Here is a 19,843-nt window from a genome sequence, read left to right as displayed (position 1 = left end):
GTTTTCCTGAGATTCAAGGTCTAATTCTAGAAGGCAGGGGTTAAGACACTTCTATCAAGCAAGGCTGAGCCTGGGCAGGCTCCTCCCACCCTCCAGAACATTCCACATATATGGACCACCTCAACTAAATAAATCCCCCTTGCTCACAGCCTACAATGAAAGTGCATCAACATACACAAATAATATAAAATAGTACCATTACAAGATGTGTACTAGACTATAAAATAGCACACTCCTGAGAATGCAGGGGACAATGTTCTACGACCAACAAGATGTCCTACACTGCAAACTGGAACCTCACTCATGCGAAGGTACAATACACAGCATTTTGAAAAATTGTATGGATTCCAACCCTGGCCTAAAGGGCTTTACATTAATCATTGTGGGAACCAAGGGTAGACCAAATCTTATAGACCACCGGCTTTGTTATTATCATGTCACAAAATTAGGGAGTATGATATTCCCCTTTAATACCAAGACCCACTTTAATCATTGTCTACATGATTCCACAGAGTTCTTCTATGTGATTTTGTAAACCCCACCAAAGGAGAATAAAGGTCAAGAATTCTAGTTCCAGCCCAGCAGATGTTCACAGGATTTTTAAGAGTTTAGAGTTTTCATTGTGTGTGAGGAAATCCTAGTGTTAAATACCATTTGAAGCAAAACATATGGCGTAAAGCGTGTTTACTGTGGAGGCCATCACCGGTCACTTGTTAAAAAAATGTGCACGTCATGAGGAATACTAGTAACACCTTCTCTACGCCAAGTATTATGTCAGCGCTAGTCTCTTGTATATGATGAGAGAAAATGGAACCACCATTGCTGAGAAGGTGCCATTAAATATTCCCTTTCTTTAATGGACCCAATAACACTTGGCGTCTTTCTTTATTAATGGGCCAACAGTATTCTCCTATGAGTACATAGACTGTCATAGAGGCTGGGATATGAAGTAATACAACTCAAAAATGATCTTTAAGGCTATGGACTTTAGGTTTTATCCGGCAGCTGTATTGGCAGGTAGTATCTTCCAAGTGTCCTCAGCATCTGTCAGGTGCATATTCGGCTAAAGACATTGGATGAAAGGTAAAAAACAGGATATGTTGTTGAGTTCTGTTGTGGCAACCTAAATCCTACAGTTATCATTTCACGTGTATAATGTTGTTCTGGAATTTTATCTCTTTAAACAGCCCTTTTGTGTGGTCAGCCTATTCCACGAACTAAAGAACTGTTGATGACACAAGGATTCAAAGAAATTACATTGTGATTACCCTTGTCATGACCCCGCCCCAGGCATTACACAGTGTTTCAGTGTGCCTGGTGTGTTCCTTTAAGAATTGACATAATATTGCCATGCTCTGATTTTTCTCGTTAATAATCTGTAAAAGTTTCTTAGTTTTGATGGTCTTATACTGGGGTAACAGATCATGGATGACCTCTAAAGTTGGCCAATTGTTGTTGCCAAGTAGCCTTGTATTTACCATAAATAACCCTGGATAATGTTATGAAGAACTTTATACTTTAACGCTACAAAGCCATCAATGTCTTCTTCAAAGAGTCATAATGTGGCTGCATTTTTTTGGCACAAAGGCCACAACACTAGAGTCTTCTGTGGTTTAACTGAGGCTAACCTTGTGATGGTTTCCACTTGGTTTAGTCGGGAGGTCCAGGTCAAGGTCTGTAGGAGTTACAACTTTTATGGACACTAATGGGCACCAAAAGTAGGGGGTCACCTAGCAGGAATGGAACGCTTAGAATTGGTTGAATGTAATATTAAAATGTGTCACGTTAGAGAAATCTCAAAATTGTATGAAAGCCCTAAGAGTTTTCGCTTTTGTTTGCAGTGAGTGGAAATCAAAGGTGTGCTCTGAATTGCCGGCCCATCGGATACCGCTTCTATGTACGTCATACCGAGAAGGTCCAAGATGGAACTCCCTGTGAGGCTGGTTCTCTTGATGTTTGCGTCGATGGGCAGTGTTTGGTAAGTATGAGGTCATTTCTTTAAGCACAAGAGGCATTGTGTAGTCTGGTGTTTACCCTTGGATTCATGAGCGGCCTCAGTTACATGTCAAATTCCTCAACATCACTAAAACCACAAGGAATCAAAGATGGTCGACAGCTTTTTACAACACGCACACCCTCATGTATGGCCATTTAGTTTGCATTTGGTTGATAAATATTTAGAATTACCAATGTTTGACTTGGGACCAGCGACTATAATATGGCTTCCTACACTCATTTATGATCTGTCTTTGGTGACTCCTCCTGTTTATAGACATTGGGGCCATCTCACCAACCTGTGACTTGGCGAGATGTGAAATCTTGGTATCCTGTCCAGGGTTCTGTAGGTGATTCATATAACAATGTGTATATAGACACACTGAACAGGATGTTTGTGAGACAGGATTAACCACAATGAGCTATGTAGAAACTTGGATTGTGTCATGGAGACCTCAAGTCTTCACATGTAGGTAAAAGTGCACAAATTACTAATACTTAGCTAAACCATGAACGACGAGCCTCAATGAACACATTACCTTGTCTCCTGGTGTAAGGAAACATTTATAGCCCGGGAGACTAGAATGAAAATATATGATATAACATTAACCAGTCTTTTTACTTTGAAGTGTAGTTGGTGGTCCTTCTGCTGCGGAACTCATGTCCATTTGTGTGCACAAAGGTTCTTATCAGTACCACTGCTCTGATACTACCCCCCGGTCTGTTATTCACTAAAGCCTATCAGTTATACCATAAAAAGTAGAACAGTGAAGAAACGTTATTCATATTACGTGGAGCACTTGGCTTTCAGATGATGTGGCTCCTGTCCAGGTTCCTTTATCAGAAATGAGCAGTTCAGTATCCTGGACAAGTGCCTGCAGTACTGAAATCAAGAAATATTCTCCACACCCCGAAGACCATTCCACATCACATTTGTGTGACCCCCCCCCCCCCCCCAATGAACACCCGACCAACAATACAACAACTATGTATTTGTCAAACCTGTCCACACTCCTGCCATGCCTATTTTAGTAAGTGCTTGCATTCAGTTCTGCATCTTACCGCATAGTGTACTTCAAATCACTGACATCAGACAAAGGTTCACAATGTGTACAAATGGTAATACCATGCCAAAGAGTGGTGGGTGATGAATGTCATATACTGTAGCAAAAACCAAACACTTATCCCAGTTCCAAACATACTAGTATAGCAAGAAAAAGCACAGGGGTCACAAGAACAACGGATATACTATCTACCCACCTTCAAAAATTATTTCCAGGAAAGAAAAGAACAACCTGTGGAAGTTCCAAGCCCAACATGTTTCTCCTTTGCAGTGTTGAGTTCATCTGGGGATCCCACCCTAGAATAAAGTGCAGAGAAATGTATTATTATATTAAAGTAACAACTACAATGTAGTAATAAGTAACCTGAGATACTAAATAATATGACAGGGAATTGATACCCTGGCACATTGCAAGCCATTCATTCTAAACCATGGCCTGGGGCCAACTGTTGGTCCTGGCTGCTTGTGACCCCTGTGCTTTTTCTTGCTAAATTCCTATCTTGGCATTGCTATTCTAGTTTGGTATTTGTTAAATATGAAATTCACCACCCACCACTCTTGCAGTGCGTCACCCCTCCTTATTCATCCTAGAAATGTATAAATTAATTGACAACTAGGTGTTACCATCCTACTTGTCAAAGGGGTGTGTACCTACAGATTAAACACTGATTGGATAGAGCCTCTGTATAGAGGCCCAGCCCCAACGTGCAGGTCCCCAGTTGTCAATTTTTAATAAATTTCTAGTAAAAATAACAGTAGAACCTCACAACATAGAAGTCTGAGAAAAAAACGATATCCAGAATTGCTGTTTCATAGGAAATTTAGAGCTATTTACAGACATTTAAGGACAACCAATAGTTCACCATCAAATATAGCCCCTTCTTACATCCAAATCACATGTTTAGCAACATTCTCTGGCAGATTGTAATTCCTGGAGAAACACTGTAACCCAAGACTAACCTAAATTACATAGATTAAGCTTGAAACTTGTCTTAATCCTATTCAGCACACAGTAAACCTAGAGGATAAACACTCTCTTGTTTAGTGATATAATGAATATTTTATTGTTCGTAAAAGTCATACTTGACTCTTATGATTCATGTTGGTGCAGCTATGTGAATGGGACTAAGCTGCAATACCAGACATGACCACAGCAATGAGAGTGGTGCTGTTTCACCACTGGATTGGTTCTTTCTGTTGATGGGAGGGAGTGTGGGAAGTTAGAACCCATCAATCACAGACACCTAGTTAATTACCTCAGACATAGAAGTTGGTTAGGGACAGATTTCCTTTAAACAATCTTGAATTCTTGGGTACTCCAAGTGCTGCGGAATCTGTTGTCGCTATACAAATAAATATTATTATTATTATTATTATTACTCCGAACTGTACATCCTCCTCTTTTGAAGAGTTAATATGACAGCAGTAATAAATGGGATGGAATGGAAAGTACTTTTAATAATGATTCTGAAGCGTGCAAGCTAAAACCTGCAGAATAAAAGGCAATGGGTGGATTATTTTTAGATGAGATACGTGGATGTGTCATGATTACTCTACCTGCTGTAAATCCGGGGGTGGAGGGGATGACTAAATCCAGCATTCTCTCCAAATAACTTACCAGTGGATACAGAATTCTCCAACCTAAAGCTTTAACAAAATCAGACAAATTACAGATAGGCTTTAGGCTTAGTGTGGCCTGGAACATAGGTCAAGCTCTGGAAATGGGAAACCTGTGCACCATTTTACCCTATGGAGTTCAATGCGATACATTACAGGGGATTGGAGCTTTAAAGGGGTTATTCAGCGCTACAAAAACATGGCCACTTTCTTCCAGAGACAGCCCCACTCTTTTCTCCAGCTTGGGTAGGGTTTTGCTGCTCAGTTCCATTGAAGTGAATGGAGCTTAATTGCAAACTGCACCTGAACTGGAGACAAGAGTCGTGTTGTCTCTGAAAGTAATGTTTTTGTAGTGCTGGATAACCCCTTTAATTATATCAATGATGATTCTGACATCAAGGAGTCATATGGTCCTTTTACACGGGACGATTATCGTTTGTTTTTGCACGATAACGGTCGAATTCGAACGATAATCGTACGTGTAAACGCAGCGAACGATCAAACGACGAGCAAAAAATCGTTCATTTTGATCTTTCAACATGTTCTCAAATCATCGTTGATCGTTCGCAAAAAATTCGCAGATCGTTCAGTGTAAACAGTCTTTCAGCGATTTCACCTATGTGTGAGATAGGCTTAAATGATCGCAAAACGATCGCATAGCGAATTTTCCGTACGATGTATCATTCCGTCTAAACGCTGATCGTTATAAAAAAAAAATAGTTCATTCAAAATCGTTAATCGTGCGATCGGGCGAATTATCGCACCGTGTAAAAGTACCATTAGGGTGGTATTACACTGGACAATTTTACTGCGATTAACGATCGTTATGACGAACAATCTTAAATCGTTCACCCTATTATATGGTCGTTCTTGCGCTCATCCTTTCCTAGACAAGGGAATGACTGAGCGACGTGTTATTACACCGAACGATGTCCATGCAGCCCTTGTTAAACGATTATCAGGCCTTGTAATAGGACTTGTTTAAGGCTCCAAGACCTAGGTACAAATGCAACATTGCATCCTAGTTTTACTCTTGCTCAGACCACTCAAGTAAGTTGTAAGTCAGAGCTAATAGGGTCAACAAAAGTACATAACAGGATTACAAGCGCTATTATATAGTATGTCCTCCGAGTGCATGTGTAAATGCTAGATTTACGACATATTGTAAATTCATCAGCATGCCATTATTAGCTGCCCACTAATGTCAATGTGAACGCCAGATTGTCAGCATGCCAGACACTGTGATTGGCAGAGCGGGCACCCTGTACCGTGATTCCTGGTGCTCATAAAATCACCCCAGCATCCTTTGCTGCATTAGTCACATCTGTGGCTGATTAAGGTCTAACATATGGCACGCAGCTTGCAGCATTGGTTTTAATGGCAGAAGTCTCTTCTTCTTATAGTTAAGTTACAGGGGACAGGAATCTACTTGTTACTTTCCTCATCTCCACAACATTATTAGTCCTGTAGGGATAATACCTTACTCCTTCTTAGGTTTCCCTAATGAGTTATCCCTATAGACCCAAGTGCTCATTTAAGGTAGATAGTGGCCACTGTTACTTAAAGGGGTTATCCAGACTTACAAAAACATGGCCATTTGGGTGTAATTTTGCAAGTCAGTTCCACTGAAGTGAATGGAGGACAGGGATGGTGCTGTTTTTGCAAGAAAGTAGCTCTGCTTGGGCAGCATGGTGGCTCAGTGGTTAGCACTGTAGCCTTGCAACGCTGGAGTTCAAATCCCTTCAAGGGCAACATTTGAGTTTGTATGTTCTCTCCATGTTTGCGTAGGTTTCCTCCGGGTACTCTGGTTTCCTTCCACACCCAAAACATACAGATAGGTGAATTTAGATTGTGAGTAGTGATGAGCGAGTACTAAAATGCTCAGGTGCTCGAGACGAATATCTCCCGATACTCGAGTGCTCGTTTTGAGTAACGAGCCCCATTGAAGTCAATGGGAGACTCAAGCATTTTTGCAGGGGACCCAAGTTCAGTAGAGGGAAGGTCGTGTGAAGCAGGGGCAGCATGTATGCATGCCTCTGAGGCTGCCTAATGGCACCATTATGCCTAATTCTGTGCAACAGCCTGGTTAAAACAGAGGTAGGCATATGGACCACCCGAAAACTCAGCCTGACACAGCATGGCAGTGAGAACACAGGGAACCATTAAAACAGAGGTAGCATATCATGAACCAGCCAAAAATTCAGCCTGACACAGCATGGCAGTGAGGACAGAGTGAACAAGGTAGAAGCCGTAGCCAGTCAGCCTTCCAAAAATTATACCAGACCTAGCATGGCAGTGAGCTCACAGAGAACCAATAAAAGTGAGTGAGGAAGCAAGTGAGCCTTCAAAAAATTATACCAGACACAGCATGGCAGTGAGCACACAGAGAAACATTAAGAGTGAGTGAGGAAGCAAGTGAGCCTCCCAAAAATTATAGCAGACACAGCATGGCATTGAGCACAGAGAGAACCATTAAAAGTGAGTGAGGAAGCTAGTGAGCCTCCCAAGAATTAGGCCAGACACTGCATGGCACTGCATGGCAGCCAATCACCACAAAGTGCTGGTTAAATCGTGGTAGCAGCACTGCAAGTCCCAGCCAGCAGTCTGTAGTAATACTATTAAAAAACGATTTGAAGCCCTGAAAAGGGCTGTTTGTTTATATTGCTAGTATATTCCCTGCCTACTGGAACGCTAAATCCTACACTGACACTCTCCCTGAGAAGCAGCAGCTCTGTCCCTAATCTCTCACAGCATGGGTCTGAAGCGAGTACTGACGGCTGCACGTTTTATATAACAGGGTCATCTGATCTGGCCAACCAATCTCTGCTATCGACATGTATGGGTCCCACGTGATCGCAGGATGTACCAAAGAGTCTCCTGCATGTTTATTGGCTGAGAAATAGCACCCAAACTTACAGGAAACGGATGATGAGATTTTCTCGAGTATCGCAAGATGCTCATCCAAGTAACGAGTACCATCGAGTACCCTAATACTCGATCGAGTACCAAGCTTGGACGAGCATGCTCGCTCATCACTAATTGTGAGCCCTATTGGGGACAGGTAGCAATAATTGGCAAAACTATGTAAGGTGCTGCGGAATCTGTGTGCGCTATACAAATAAAAACATTATTATTCTTATTCTTCTTCTTATTATTATTATTATTATTATTATTATTATTATTATTATTATTATTATTATTATTATTATTATTATTCTGGATAACCCCTTTAACTGTGAGTCAATTACCATATGTAGGGATTCAGATGACAAGGTTAACCACAACATGGAAGAAAGCACAACTTTAACTGGATAGTTGGCTGCTGTAACAGTGGGACAGCCCACCATTGTTTTAACTCCAATAACATTATACCAGACAGCTGCAAAATTAATGCACATTTTTCTAATTTCTGCAAAGTGGCCCCATGTTTCTGTAGACAAATGCAAATGTGCCCCCAAGTGCTAATGGATAGGGTTTGTCTTTGACCAGGAATAGCTGTTCTTTGCCAATGTCGGGCTTCTTGTTGTAATTTATCAGATTGCTGCAGGTTCCACTACTGGGGCAACTGGCGATTAGTTATCATCAACCAGTGAATGACTATTTTCCCTTCTAGGTCCCATCTAAAGAATGGTTTTTTTTACAGCCTGAGTGGCTCTTTGTAGTTTTGTAGTGGGGTTCAGAGGGTTTCCAAAGACCTACTGTATGTACAAGGGCCCTGGTGGCTTCTTCCTGCCCCACTCCCCAAATGGGGCTAATAGATTCCTGTTTGGGTATAGAGAGCAATATATTTATCTATCTATCAATCAGGACCAGTGCAATGGGGAAAGGCTGTCGGGGATGGTTGGATGAAGTTTGATGGAACTTTAACCCAACCTATACTGCTGCAGACATATCACATCCCCACAGTGGTGACTTCCAATACAGGTTCTTTCCATTTCTATCTTCTAGTACTGATGAGAAACTGTGGGGCATGGTGCTCCTGTCACTTGGAACCTAAAATGAAATCTCGTCTGTGGCCCCACTAAATCCGTATTGTGTTGAAATCAGTTGCACTGTGTTTGAGATACAGAGTTACAGAAATCTGTGCCCAGCTCTGGGTATATGTGGGGCACATTACTTGGAATTGATTGTAAAGATTAACCCAGGGGGAAATGTACTTTCTTTGTATCAATGACAGACTCTCCATCACCAAGAGCTGGTTGTCTATTCATGGTGTAACCCACCCCTCGTATTTCCTATTCTTACTACACAGAGAATTGAGAAATAACAGCCCTTCTCCTACAGCAACTATTCTCAGAACGGAAACTGCTGCATCATAAATCCCGAGACCCTCTGAAAGTTACATTGGGCTTATTCTCTCTGCCAAATAATCCAGTCTTATAGATGTCACATGTAAAAGATATACACCCAATGGGGGCAAAGAGTAGACCTGACTGTACAAATTTCAGGGCAGTGAGGAGTAATATTTCACTGTAAGCTTTGCAGGGCTTGTAGACCACCCAGCAGGACCATCTCTAATGTCACCTGTCACAGTCAGACTGCTAATTTGGGGCAGAGATTTCTTCTGACTTTTAACACCTCCTTAGTGACACAGTACTGACACTAGATAGTAAGATTTAGGAGGACATGTCACCCTGCATGATAAGAACTCAAGATACCAAAATACTTATCAAGAATTGCTGACTCAACTCTAGATTTCATTTACAGTTGGTCATAACTAGCAACGTCTCCTTATTAGATATTGTCCAGAGGTGGGATTCTTGGCCGAAACCTGGAGAGATGATGTTTGTTCTGACCAACATTTTATAATCACACATTGTAAAATCTTTTGACCTAGGTGATAAGTTGTGACATGTAGCTCCTACGATTTGGAGAACCTTGGTACTAGCCTTGAGCAACGTGAAGCCAAATGTTCCCATCTGATATAACTGAGGCTCCGAATGTAGAAAACTCATATTAGATAACTAATTTAGGGTACTAACCCTTGTCATTGTAGAGCATTATTCAGGTTGGCCAAAGAGATGCCTTTTATATGATTCAGGGGGCTCTGTTTAGAGGAGATTGTATGGCAGTATTTCTCAACACCAGTCCTCCTGGACCAACAGGTCACGTTTTGAGGGCCTCCCCGAGGTGATAAAATTATAGCCTGTGCATCAGGTATCACCACAAGTGTTCTTTGCATGGGATTTCCTCACCATGACCTGCCGATGATCCTCAAGGGCTGAAGTTGGGGAACATATACCATACACCAATTGAAATGTTTTTGGTCCCAATGAATTTGCTCTTTACTTAGGCCTGGGTATTGCAAACGATTTACATGTTTTATAGACATTAGTTGCCCTTCTCCAGTTGTCCTTTTCATCAACAACCACCACCACCACAATGAATTCAACATTTCTTCATCAGCCATCTGTCCCTGGATGAAAAGATTGTTCTGCTTTACTGTAAGTGTTGGATGTGGATTGTTTACACTGTTAGAACATATTGTTAACACATTGCGTCTAGGCGTCGTCTTGGCACAATGTCCCCAGCATGCTGCAATCTTCTCCTAAAGAAGCTCATTGTGGTTTCTATTCCCTTATTTTTTTTAATGGAATTCAGGGGGCCTAGCAAAAATGTGTGCAACCCTCACATACACCTCTTAGTCTTGCAGTGAGGGACCTTTAAATGGAGAAATCGTCGTCATTAGTAGTTCAGTTTACAGGCCACAAAAGGAGAATAGAGGCGGGGGGGTGCTTGACTACACTTATTTCTATATGTCTCCTGTTGTAGGCAGTGCCTCGTAACCACACAGCTGTAACCACAACAGGAATATAGCTGCCTCTCTGGAGAGTAATGAGGGCTGCAGGCTTGACTTGCACACACTTCGCATACATTTTAGAGCTTATATAAAGTGTCCCCTTAGGGCTGAAACTCTTGCAGTTAACCACATACGCTGCAGGACAGGGAGGTGGTAAGGGATGCACTGGACTACGTGATCTTCATTGACTATGAATAACACCACAAGACAACTCATTTATCAGATAAAAAATAAATTACCCATTTTTTTTTTTATTAAGATATGTGTCTTACCGGTGGCAAAAAAATTGGGATGCAGCCCCAAGACTGCCTGGAAAATATGGATGCAGCTATAGGCCATGTTCACACTTCGTAAGTTCCGTAGTAATCACGGTACTTTTTGGTTTCTACGGTACTTACCTAGTGGTGCCTTCTGAGGAATCCCTGCCGGGTCACGGAACAGCTGGTTTCTTACAAAATGTGAACATAGCCATAGGCTGTATCAATGTTTGGACTCCTTGGGGCTTCATCCAACTTCTTCAACCACTAGTAGTGAAATGCTGAGAGTTTGAGGAACCTGAGGATGCTTGAGGTTCGCTTATCTCTTGTGGACATCATTATCTGTCCTTCACTCTCCCAATGAGTGAGAATCCTGAAGATGGCATTAATGATGAAAAGGTGAAAGGGGCTCTGTTATGGGATGGGTGGTGTACAGAAGATGGAAGGAGTACCATAGGGGACTTGAGGGTGGGGGCATAAGGTGACAGGGTCTCTGTTGGGGAGGCAGAAGCAGGTAGCAAGGGGGTTGTGATGGGAAGGGGGTCCAAAGATGATGGGGGCTGTAAATATAGAAGAAAAAAGTTGACTGGGTCTTTTTATGGAAGATAGGGACAGAAGATCGTTAAAATACAGTGAAGAGCCGAACATAGGACAGAGAAGATGATGGAGCCCTGGAGGGGGGGCGGAGGATCAGCAGGTGCCAGGGGCTCTGTATGGGATGGCTGGGACATCGATGACTAAAGGTAGAAACGGGGGAGGGGGGGGGGGGGTAAAAGGGGAAGAGTACAAGAGAAGTGATGGCTTTTGAGGGGGAGAGGGACACAGACATTGGTGCCATGCTGTGGGGGAGAAGCAGGTGGGAACACAAAAGGTAACAGGGGCTCTGTAGAAGGGCGTGGGGGCACACAAGAAAAACCATGGACCCTGGATCAGGGAGCAACCCAGTTCTCCTAGACTCCTACAGATTTCACTGGTTCTCCCCTGGCCAATCCTGCTGGAAAGAATAAGCATGAGCATACCTGTAGGTCCAATATTGAATGGATGCTACACCACCACAGCTCTAATTTTTGGTAGCCTTCTTTACCATTTGTGCAGGATGAACACCTGTTAAAGACTATATATAATATATCAGTCTAAAATTCCCTTCAGCAGCCATATAATGTAATATATTATTGAGTAATTGTTCATTCCAAACTTCTCAACCTCACATCTGAGGTCCAAGGTTACCAATAACCTCAAGGTAACCCTACTGCTTCTACTGTATGACTACAAATATGAGCAATGCAGTACCCTACTGAGACGAGTTATGACTAACTGGAACAAAAGGGTATTTCTTGAGTGTAGAAATGGTAGAAGATAACAGATGCCTCCAGCTGATTAGAAAAGCAACATTGGCCTTTGGGCAAGAGACTCATTAGAAATGGACGTGTGAGTGATTCTTCTGCAAGTAGTTCAAGCTGGGAAAAGGTTGTAGGTAACATGGTCACAGACAGATCCGTAGGAGACAGAGTTGTACTCCAAACATTAGGAGATTGTCTCCGGCAGCTATTGAGACCACATGCGAGAGTACGAAGCCTCCAGTCCTTGTGATGTAGAGCCAGAACCACTGGTCCAGTTCCAGAGAAATTGCTTGACTGTGCGGAGAGACAATGGGATGTTTCACAGCGGCCAAACACTGAGCGTCTGTTAACCCATACCATGGCCAGATCCCTAGAGACTTATTCGGCAGAAAGGCATCAGGCTCACTCAGTAGAGAGTCTGGGTCTGCGCAGCCTTCAGTTTCTTATTAAAATCAACATTTGGACCTCATCTTACAAAAACTTATGCTGCTCCTAATTCAAAACATATTTCATATCATTACCCAAAGTAAAATTGGAAAATTATTAATAACTATTTGATGTCCCAGAGGACTTTCACTTGACCTCAGAAAGAAAAAAATTAAAGGTTGTCTGCTTTATGTTATTACATGCATATAATAAAGGAATTCTTGGAAACCTATAAGCCAGTATACAAAACAACTCTCCATCCATAGAAAGCAGTGCATCCCAAAGGGCTGTATTTTTCCAATTTACTTCTGTTTAGTTCAATTAAACAATAGCTTCTTTCTGCACACAATTGCTTAATTTTGTGTTGATAATTGTTTCGGCAGTAAAATTAAGCGCCAGGAACATCTTAACATGTCAAAATATGTTTTTACCATGGCATATATTTATAGACATACAGTACAGACCAAAAGTTTGGATACACCTTCTCATTCAAAGAGTTTTCTATATTTTCATAAATGTGAAAATTGTAGATTCACACTAAAGGCAAAACTATAAATTAACACATGTGAAATTACTGTACAGTATATACTTAACAAAAAAAGTGTGAAACAACTGCAAATATGTATTTTATTCTAGGTTCTTCAAAGTAGCCACCTTTTTCTTTGATTACTGCTTTGCACACTCTTGGCATTCTCTTGATGAGCTTCAAGAGGTAGTCACCTAAAATGGTCTTCAAACAGTCTTGAAGGAGTTCCCAAAGATGCTTAGCACTTGGTGTCCCTTTTGCCTTCACTCTGCAGTCCAGCTCACCCCAAACCATCTTGATTGGGTTCAGGTCTGGTGACTGTGGAGGCCAGGTCATCTGACGTAGCACCCCATCACTCTCCTTCTTGGTCAGATAGCCCTTACACAGCCTGGAGGTGTGTTTGGGGTCATTGTCCTGTTGAAAAATAAATGATGGTCCAACTAAACGCAATCCGTATGGAATAGCATGCCGCTGCAATCTACAATTTTCATAGTCATGAAAATACAGAAAACTCTTTGAATGAGAAGGTGTGTCCAAACATTTGGTCTGTACTGTATATTGTGAAATCTTTTGGACTATAGCTTTTAGTGTAAGGGTGTTATTACACGGGAAGATTATTGTGCGAAAAATCGTTAGATCGCTCGTTAGATCGTTTTGTGTAATAGAAAGCAACGATTAAACGACCAATGAGAAATCATTGATTATTTGATAGAATCTGGACCTATTTTCATCGTTGATCGTGCACAAATCATTCGAACAACGTTTGGTGTAATAACATGTCGTTCAGTCATTCCCTGGTCTATCAGTCAGGAAAGAACGAGTGCAAGAACGAACATAAGTAATGATCATCATCCTGTGTAATAGGGTGAACGAATTAAAATCTTTGCCATAGCAGTTGTTTGAGATTGTCTATCGTTAATCACCGATAAATCGTCCAGTGTAATACCACCCTAACCCAAAAAGGGCTGAAAATGTAAACAAAAATTGGCCACCTTTTGGTGGGTTTGTGCATTACTGTTACGATTTTGGTATCGGCTATTATTGTAGTGTCTGAAGCTGAAGGGTTAGGGATCACTAACTTGAGTTGGGGATCGAGAACTAGTGCACAAGACTTATTTGAAGCACAATTTACTTGTTTCAGACACTGTATACAGTATTACATTTCTTTCTTAACATAACTGTTGGACTGTTTGGTGATTTTAGCTTTTACACAAAGGACCCATTGCTGGTCCCCAGATCTTCTGGCTCGCACCCTTTTCGTCTTCTATAGTGTATAGTCTGAGTTACCAGTTCATGCCAGGAGTCGGCGTGTCTGCATCCCTGCTAATGAGGTCCATTTCTATAGTCATTCCAGAGAACTGGTCTGGCATGGAAAACCTGTTCTCAGCATACATCCAGGGCACTGATCCACATGTAGCAAGACTCCCATGAGCTACTCAGTTGGCCAAAAGTAGCAAACTCCAAAATAAGAAATCGACACAAGACAAATATAAGGAAAACGTGAGATGGAACATTTACCCAGTGCGATATGTAGTTAAAACTCAGGTGGAATCCAAAGTAGGACACATGTGAAAACCATTGACCACACATGATATTTTGAGGTTCCCAAAGAAATACAACTATTCGGCAATATGAATCACCATTCACTTTATATTATTCATTGTAACCTTATTTACTTATAACGTAAATAAAAGGAGTAAATTAAAGGTGTACACTGGGTAAAAACAGATACTGTGCTATGCCTAGTGCAGCACCCATGTGAGTTAAGCATAACATTGGAAATAAAAAAAACACCAAAGATGGAATCTTTGTGTCATGCTCCACCTACTTAAAGGGGTTTTCCAGGTCTCTTGACAGCCTATTGTTGGGTTAAGTCCTCAATATCAAGTTGGTGGGATGCCAATACCTGGTACCTCAATGGTGAGCTGATTACAGCCATTATGTACTAGGAGTTGAGCTGCAGTAACCCAGCATGGCCACCATACAGTGAGCCGTCTGCATCTGGTTCTGTTCTCTAAATATTTGTGGGTGCCTAATTCTGCCAAACAGCTGATCAGTGAGGTTCTGGTGATGGCATTCAACCAATGTGATTAGGAATACCTATATGAGGATAGGCCATGAATTAAAAAGGGGTATTTTAATCTTATTAGGTTGTCTCCTATCCACTGTATATGATACAACAAGCAAATTAGTGGGGGTCTAACCATTATGACCCCTTTCAGTTATGAGAACATGGACATAATTGTCCTCAGCTGGAGTGATCAGCGTGTGTGCATGGCCACTGTTCCATTTGTTCTCTATTTAGCCACTGAAAATTTTCAGGTTCAGCGCTTGTAAGCGTTCAGCATCCCCATAGAGAATGAATGGAGCACCGGTCATTCATAGACACAAAGTGCACTCTATTCATTCCAAGTCCAATAGGGGTCCCAGCCATCAGACCCCCACCAATCCTGTAATGAATGTAACTTAATACCACTTCTGATAAAGTTACCTAACACACTTCATCCACCATCTATCAAGTGCTCATCCTGGCACTGTTAGGAGACATTCCTATATATGTATCTCTCAGGATGTGGAAACTTTTTCTGGAACAACTTCTATAAACATGTGGACGCCTGATTTGAGATTGAATATAAAATACACATGGGGATTTAGGTCACTGTAACCCATGGATTCTTTTCCACTTCCAGGCTGTTAAACACACAGAGCTACAAGTAGATATATTCAGCAGTTCCCTTATATATCCATTACCCATACTGCTCCCTGTAAGAGTGGCAGCAATTTATGTAGTAGTAGAGCCAGCAACAAGGGATGTTCACAGGAGAAGGGATAGCATGCTGATCAGTAGGGGTCCAAACACTGAAATCTCCGCCAATCCTGGGAATAGAGAAAATTGTTGTTGCTGTGGCTGTATTTCCTGGGTTTTCGGTACCACATAGTCTTATTTACCTTCTATCACACATTGTGCTTTGGAAATAATGCCTAATTTGTTCACTTTTTACAGAGCCCGGGTTGCGATGGCATATTGGGATCAAACAGCACCCTGGACACCTGTGGAGTGTGTGGTGGAGATGGCTCTACATGCAAATTCATCACAGGGACATTCAAGGACACGAAAGTTCCTATCGGGTACCATAAAATTCTGGAGATTCCAAAAGGGGCAACTCAGATCAGTATCCGAGAACTTACCTGGAGCCCTAACTACCTAGGTAAGAGGCACGTGTAACAGGGGGTAACTGCAATTGTTTTGGGCAGACATCTAGTTTAGGATACTACCATTGTGATGTTAGTGTAGGTATTCTAGGTCAGTAGGTGTTTACAGTAGCCCCAAGACATATACACATTAGATGTTGATAGGATATCTGATCTCCCAATGTCAAAGGATAAGACATGTTTCATCATGCCAGTCTTGTGTCCCTGCAGGAGATTTACCACTGTCTGGCAACGGCTTGTTTCCCCCTCCCAATTGGAAAAAAACATGCAAGCTTGGCCAAGCCAAGTTTGCATGTTTATGGCTGAGTTGAAGGAAACAGCTGACAGCTGAACGTGGTCAATATAAGGCGGAAAGTCATAGGAACAAGGCACTTGGACGATTCATAAAGAATTTAGAGGTTTTGTAGATTGGAAACTTGGCTCTATTTGGGGCCTGAGGGTGGAAATTCAGACAAGTGGTGGATGAAGTAGATTAAATATAAGAAGTCCGAGTAATTAAAACTGATGGTTAATAGCCGGAAGGTTACACAATGAATATGGGGGAATGGAAGGCATTAGGATTGGGAAGGATGTAAAAGCTTAATACTGGAAACGTTAATTACATTGAGGAAATGGATTTTTAGTATAATGAATTTCATTTATGTAATCCATGGTTGGATGAAGTTCCTGAAGTAAGCAATGTAGAATTTATGGTGGGAGGAAAAGGTAGAACTCCAATGAGTGAACAACTCAAGAAAGCAATATTGCTGGAAAGTTGTAGACATTTGACTAGAGGGTGCACGTTTCATTTTAAGCTTTGGTACTCACAACTTTTAAACCTATTTCAGCTTTGAGAAATCGATCAGGGAAGTCTATTATTAATGGCAACTGGGCAGTAGATCCACCAGGAAAATACGAAGCAGGAAGCACTGTGTTTACCTATACCCAACCTGGACGTGATGAACAAGAAGGAGAATCATTCACTGCCCCAGGACCCACCTCCGAAGCTCTTGATGTCTATGTGAGTATGAAATCATCAAAATGCATCTTGTTTCTTCTGTACTAGATCAGTACCATGGTTCTAGAATACATAAGGGTCTTAAAATAGCGCTGCACAAACCATATGTACAGCTTAAAAGGGCATATTGGGTCTTTGTGGACAAAGGGTCCATGACCAAAAATAACAATGTTGCCTGTCTTCCAAAGCCCCAGAGGAATTGGTAAAGCCAAAAGACGCCATGAATTCTAGAGAGGCCATTTTTTTTTGCTAAGGCCATCTACTATCTGGATTTACCTGTGCACCATATGAATAACACCTGGCAAGATTTCTGCATGGGTTACTAAAACACCATAACCAGATTTTGATAACAAATGATGGTTTCCTCTTGACTCATTTAGAATCACACCAACCAAGCAAAGAATAAATTATTGGTACTACCAAAAATATTTAAATGTACTGAAAACTTGTCACTAAATATTCTTGGCCGTGATGGTGAACAGTTGTTTCCTGTTATCCAAGTGTCCAGTAGATGCAGGGTAATCTTACATACATGGTGGAGTACTACTATCAACCTCAATATGCTTCACGGTTCAATTTTTTGACCCACAAACTTCCTACATGTAAAATAAAGACTTCTACGGCAGTAAAATTGCCCTAGCTAACAGTATAACAATGTTACTGGTTTTTGAGTCTTCTTTTGAAAGTAGTCTTCTCTGTTCCCTCAGACATTTTGTACTGTACACCTTATGTTCAGGAGTGAGTGATCTAAAATTCCCAGTCTGTTTAGCAATTTGCTCTTTTTATGACAACCAGCTGGCTTACTCAGTATTTCTCTCTGGGGTTCACTTGCCAAATGAGATCTAATTCAAACCTTTTATGTTGAATGATTTACAATTGATGTGATTGCATCGGTTGTGCACCCTTGGCCAAGCTTGAGGTTAGCTCATAAGTGATGAAAGAGAAGCAATGCCTGCTGCTGCCTGGGGTGGGCACAATCGAGAGATCTTAAGCCAGACTCCTGAAAGAACAGAAGTTACGAGAAAGTGTCAGGATATGACTTGCATATGGACCTCATAGGTGGTCATGGCAATGGGAACAGAGATGCTACAGACAAAGCTGGGTAAATTAGTCAAGATATTGGTGGGACTAAATGCTTTGTTACTAGGTGGGCTTTGATTGAATCACAATTTTGTCCTCTTGCTGGTCTTGGGACCGCAACAGGATTTAGTTTTCTTTCAATCTCTATTGATGTCTCTATGGCTAGGATATACTCAAAGTTCTCCTTTACCATATCCCAACAATCCTCTGCTTAGAGATACTTTACGTCTTTAGCATCTTGCTGGAAACAATGTCTGAAGTTATGTTTCTCAGGAGCAGCTTTCGAGTGTCCAGGCAAGTTTTTGACCTTTGCTTGGCTGATGGTTATATGCATGCTACGGGAGAGAGAAAAAACTGAACAAGACCAATAGATGTTCTGATGGGTGGAACAGTATCCCGTTGGCGCCATAAATATAACTTGGCTCCACCTTCTCTTACATTTTGAGTTATAGCAGTATGGAATTTTCTGCCATTACCGGCAGGGTATTTCAATGCCTTCTCTTATACATTTATATTTATCTTTCCATTTTTGAGAAATCTTGTAAAAGGAAAGAACATGTTTCCCGGAGGCCTGGGTTCCAAGTTTGGATTTATTTGGAAGCCACAAAATATGGAACACAATTTTCTCAAATTTCCTGTTTAAAGGGAAAGAAAACAAAGTCCAGTTATAAGTACATGATGGGTTTTATCGAAATGTGTGGTATATAATTCCCACAAAATTACATAGTCCTTTAGGAACTTTATTTGTAGCATATTATAAATATATATATAGTACAAGTACAATAAATACCACACCTCCAAAAAATTAAGTAGAGCAAATCTCAGATTATATTACATTGAATTATCAATATATTACACTGAATTATCAATGTTTCCACATTAGCTAAAGAACATTTTTGAATTGCTGTATAGATGGCACTTATACAGGAATATTCCTTTAGTACCTTAATAGGGTAATCTAATTTTCTAGATTATTGGATTGTCCTAGAATAGAATAGAATATATAATGCTCCATACCCGCTTAATACATCCACCATGCAGCAGTTGTGAGGGCACAGGAGCTAAACCCATTCTTTATATAGCGGGTGCTAGCTGTTAAGATCCTCGCAGCGTGTTTGGCCATCAGGATAAAGTGTATGAAGCTGTCCTGAGTCGATTGGAACCAGCCGTGATGGAGTTTCCTTGCTCGACCCCTTTGTTCTCTAAAAGATAAGCTGTCAACAAAGCAGTCTGGCTACGGCTTACCCTTCTCCTTCCCATAGACAATGGAGGAACGTTTGAACGGTAATTTAAATAGGGAAGACAGGAGAGATTATTGTCAGCCAAATTATTGTTTGGCCGTCTATTATTAAAGATGTATGTCCATCTCCATATAACCTCGGATGCAGTGGCCAGGTTCAGAGATAACACAGGTCCTGGCCGTCAGATGCTGCAGTCAATAGCAACTCGGCATCTGAATGGTTAGATAGAGGGAGCCCTATCTGTCACGAGATTGGCGCCCCGCAACACAACTGCAGGGTGCTGAGGAA

At 41.4% G+C, this 19,843-nt stretch overlaps 1 protein-coding gene across 1 annotated transcript in view; it reads left to right on the top strand.

Moving 5' to 3' along the window:
* Nucleotides 1-19,843, top strand: part of ADAMTSL4 (ADAMTS like 4) — a 111,371-nt gene that overhangs the window by 77,450 nt on the left and 14,078 nt on the right. Inside the window, exons 6-8 of the mRNA XM_069949752.1 lie at nucleotides 1,842-1,978; nucleotides 16,029-16,233; nucleotides 17,065-17,237. Of these exons, the coding sequence (XP_069805853.1) occupies nucleotides 1,842-1,978; nucleotides 16,029-16,233; nucleotides 17,065-17,237 (515 nt within the window). The remainder of the gene's footprint in view (nucleotides 1-1,841; nucleotides 1,979-16,028; nucleotides 16,234-17,064; nucleotides 17,238-19,843) is intronic.

The sequence above is a fragment of the Dendropsophus ebraccatus genome, chromosome 13 (genome assembly GCF_027789765.1).
Source record: "Dendropsophus ebraccatus isolate aDenEbr1 chromosome 13, aDenEbr1.pat, whole genome shotgun sequence".
NCBI lineage: Eukaryota > Metazoa > Chordata > Amphibia > Anura > Hylidae > Dendropsophus > Dendropsophus ebraccatus.
This window is presented reverse-complemented; position numbering and strand designations above follow the sequence as displayed.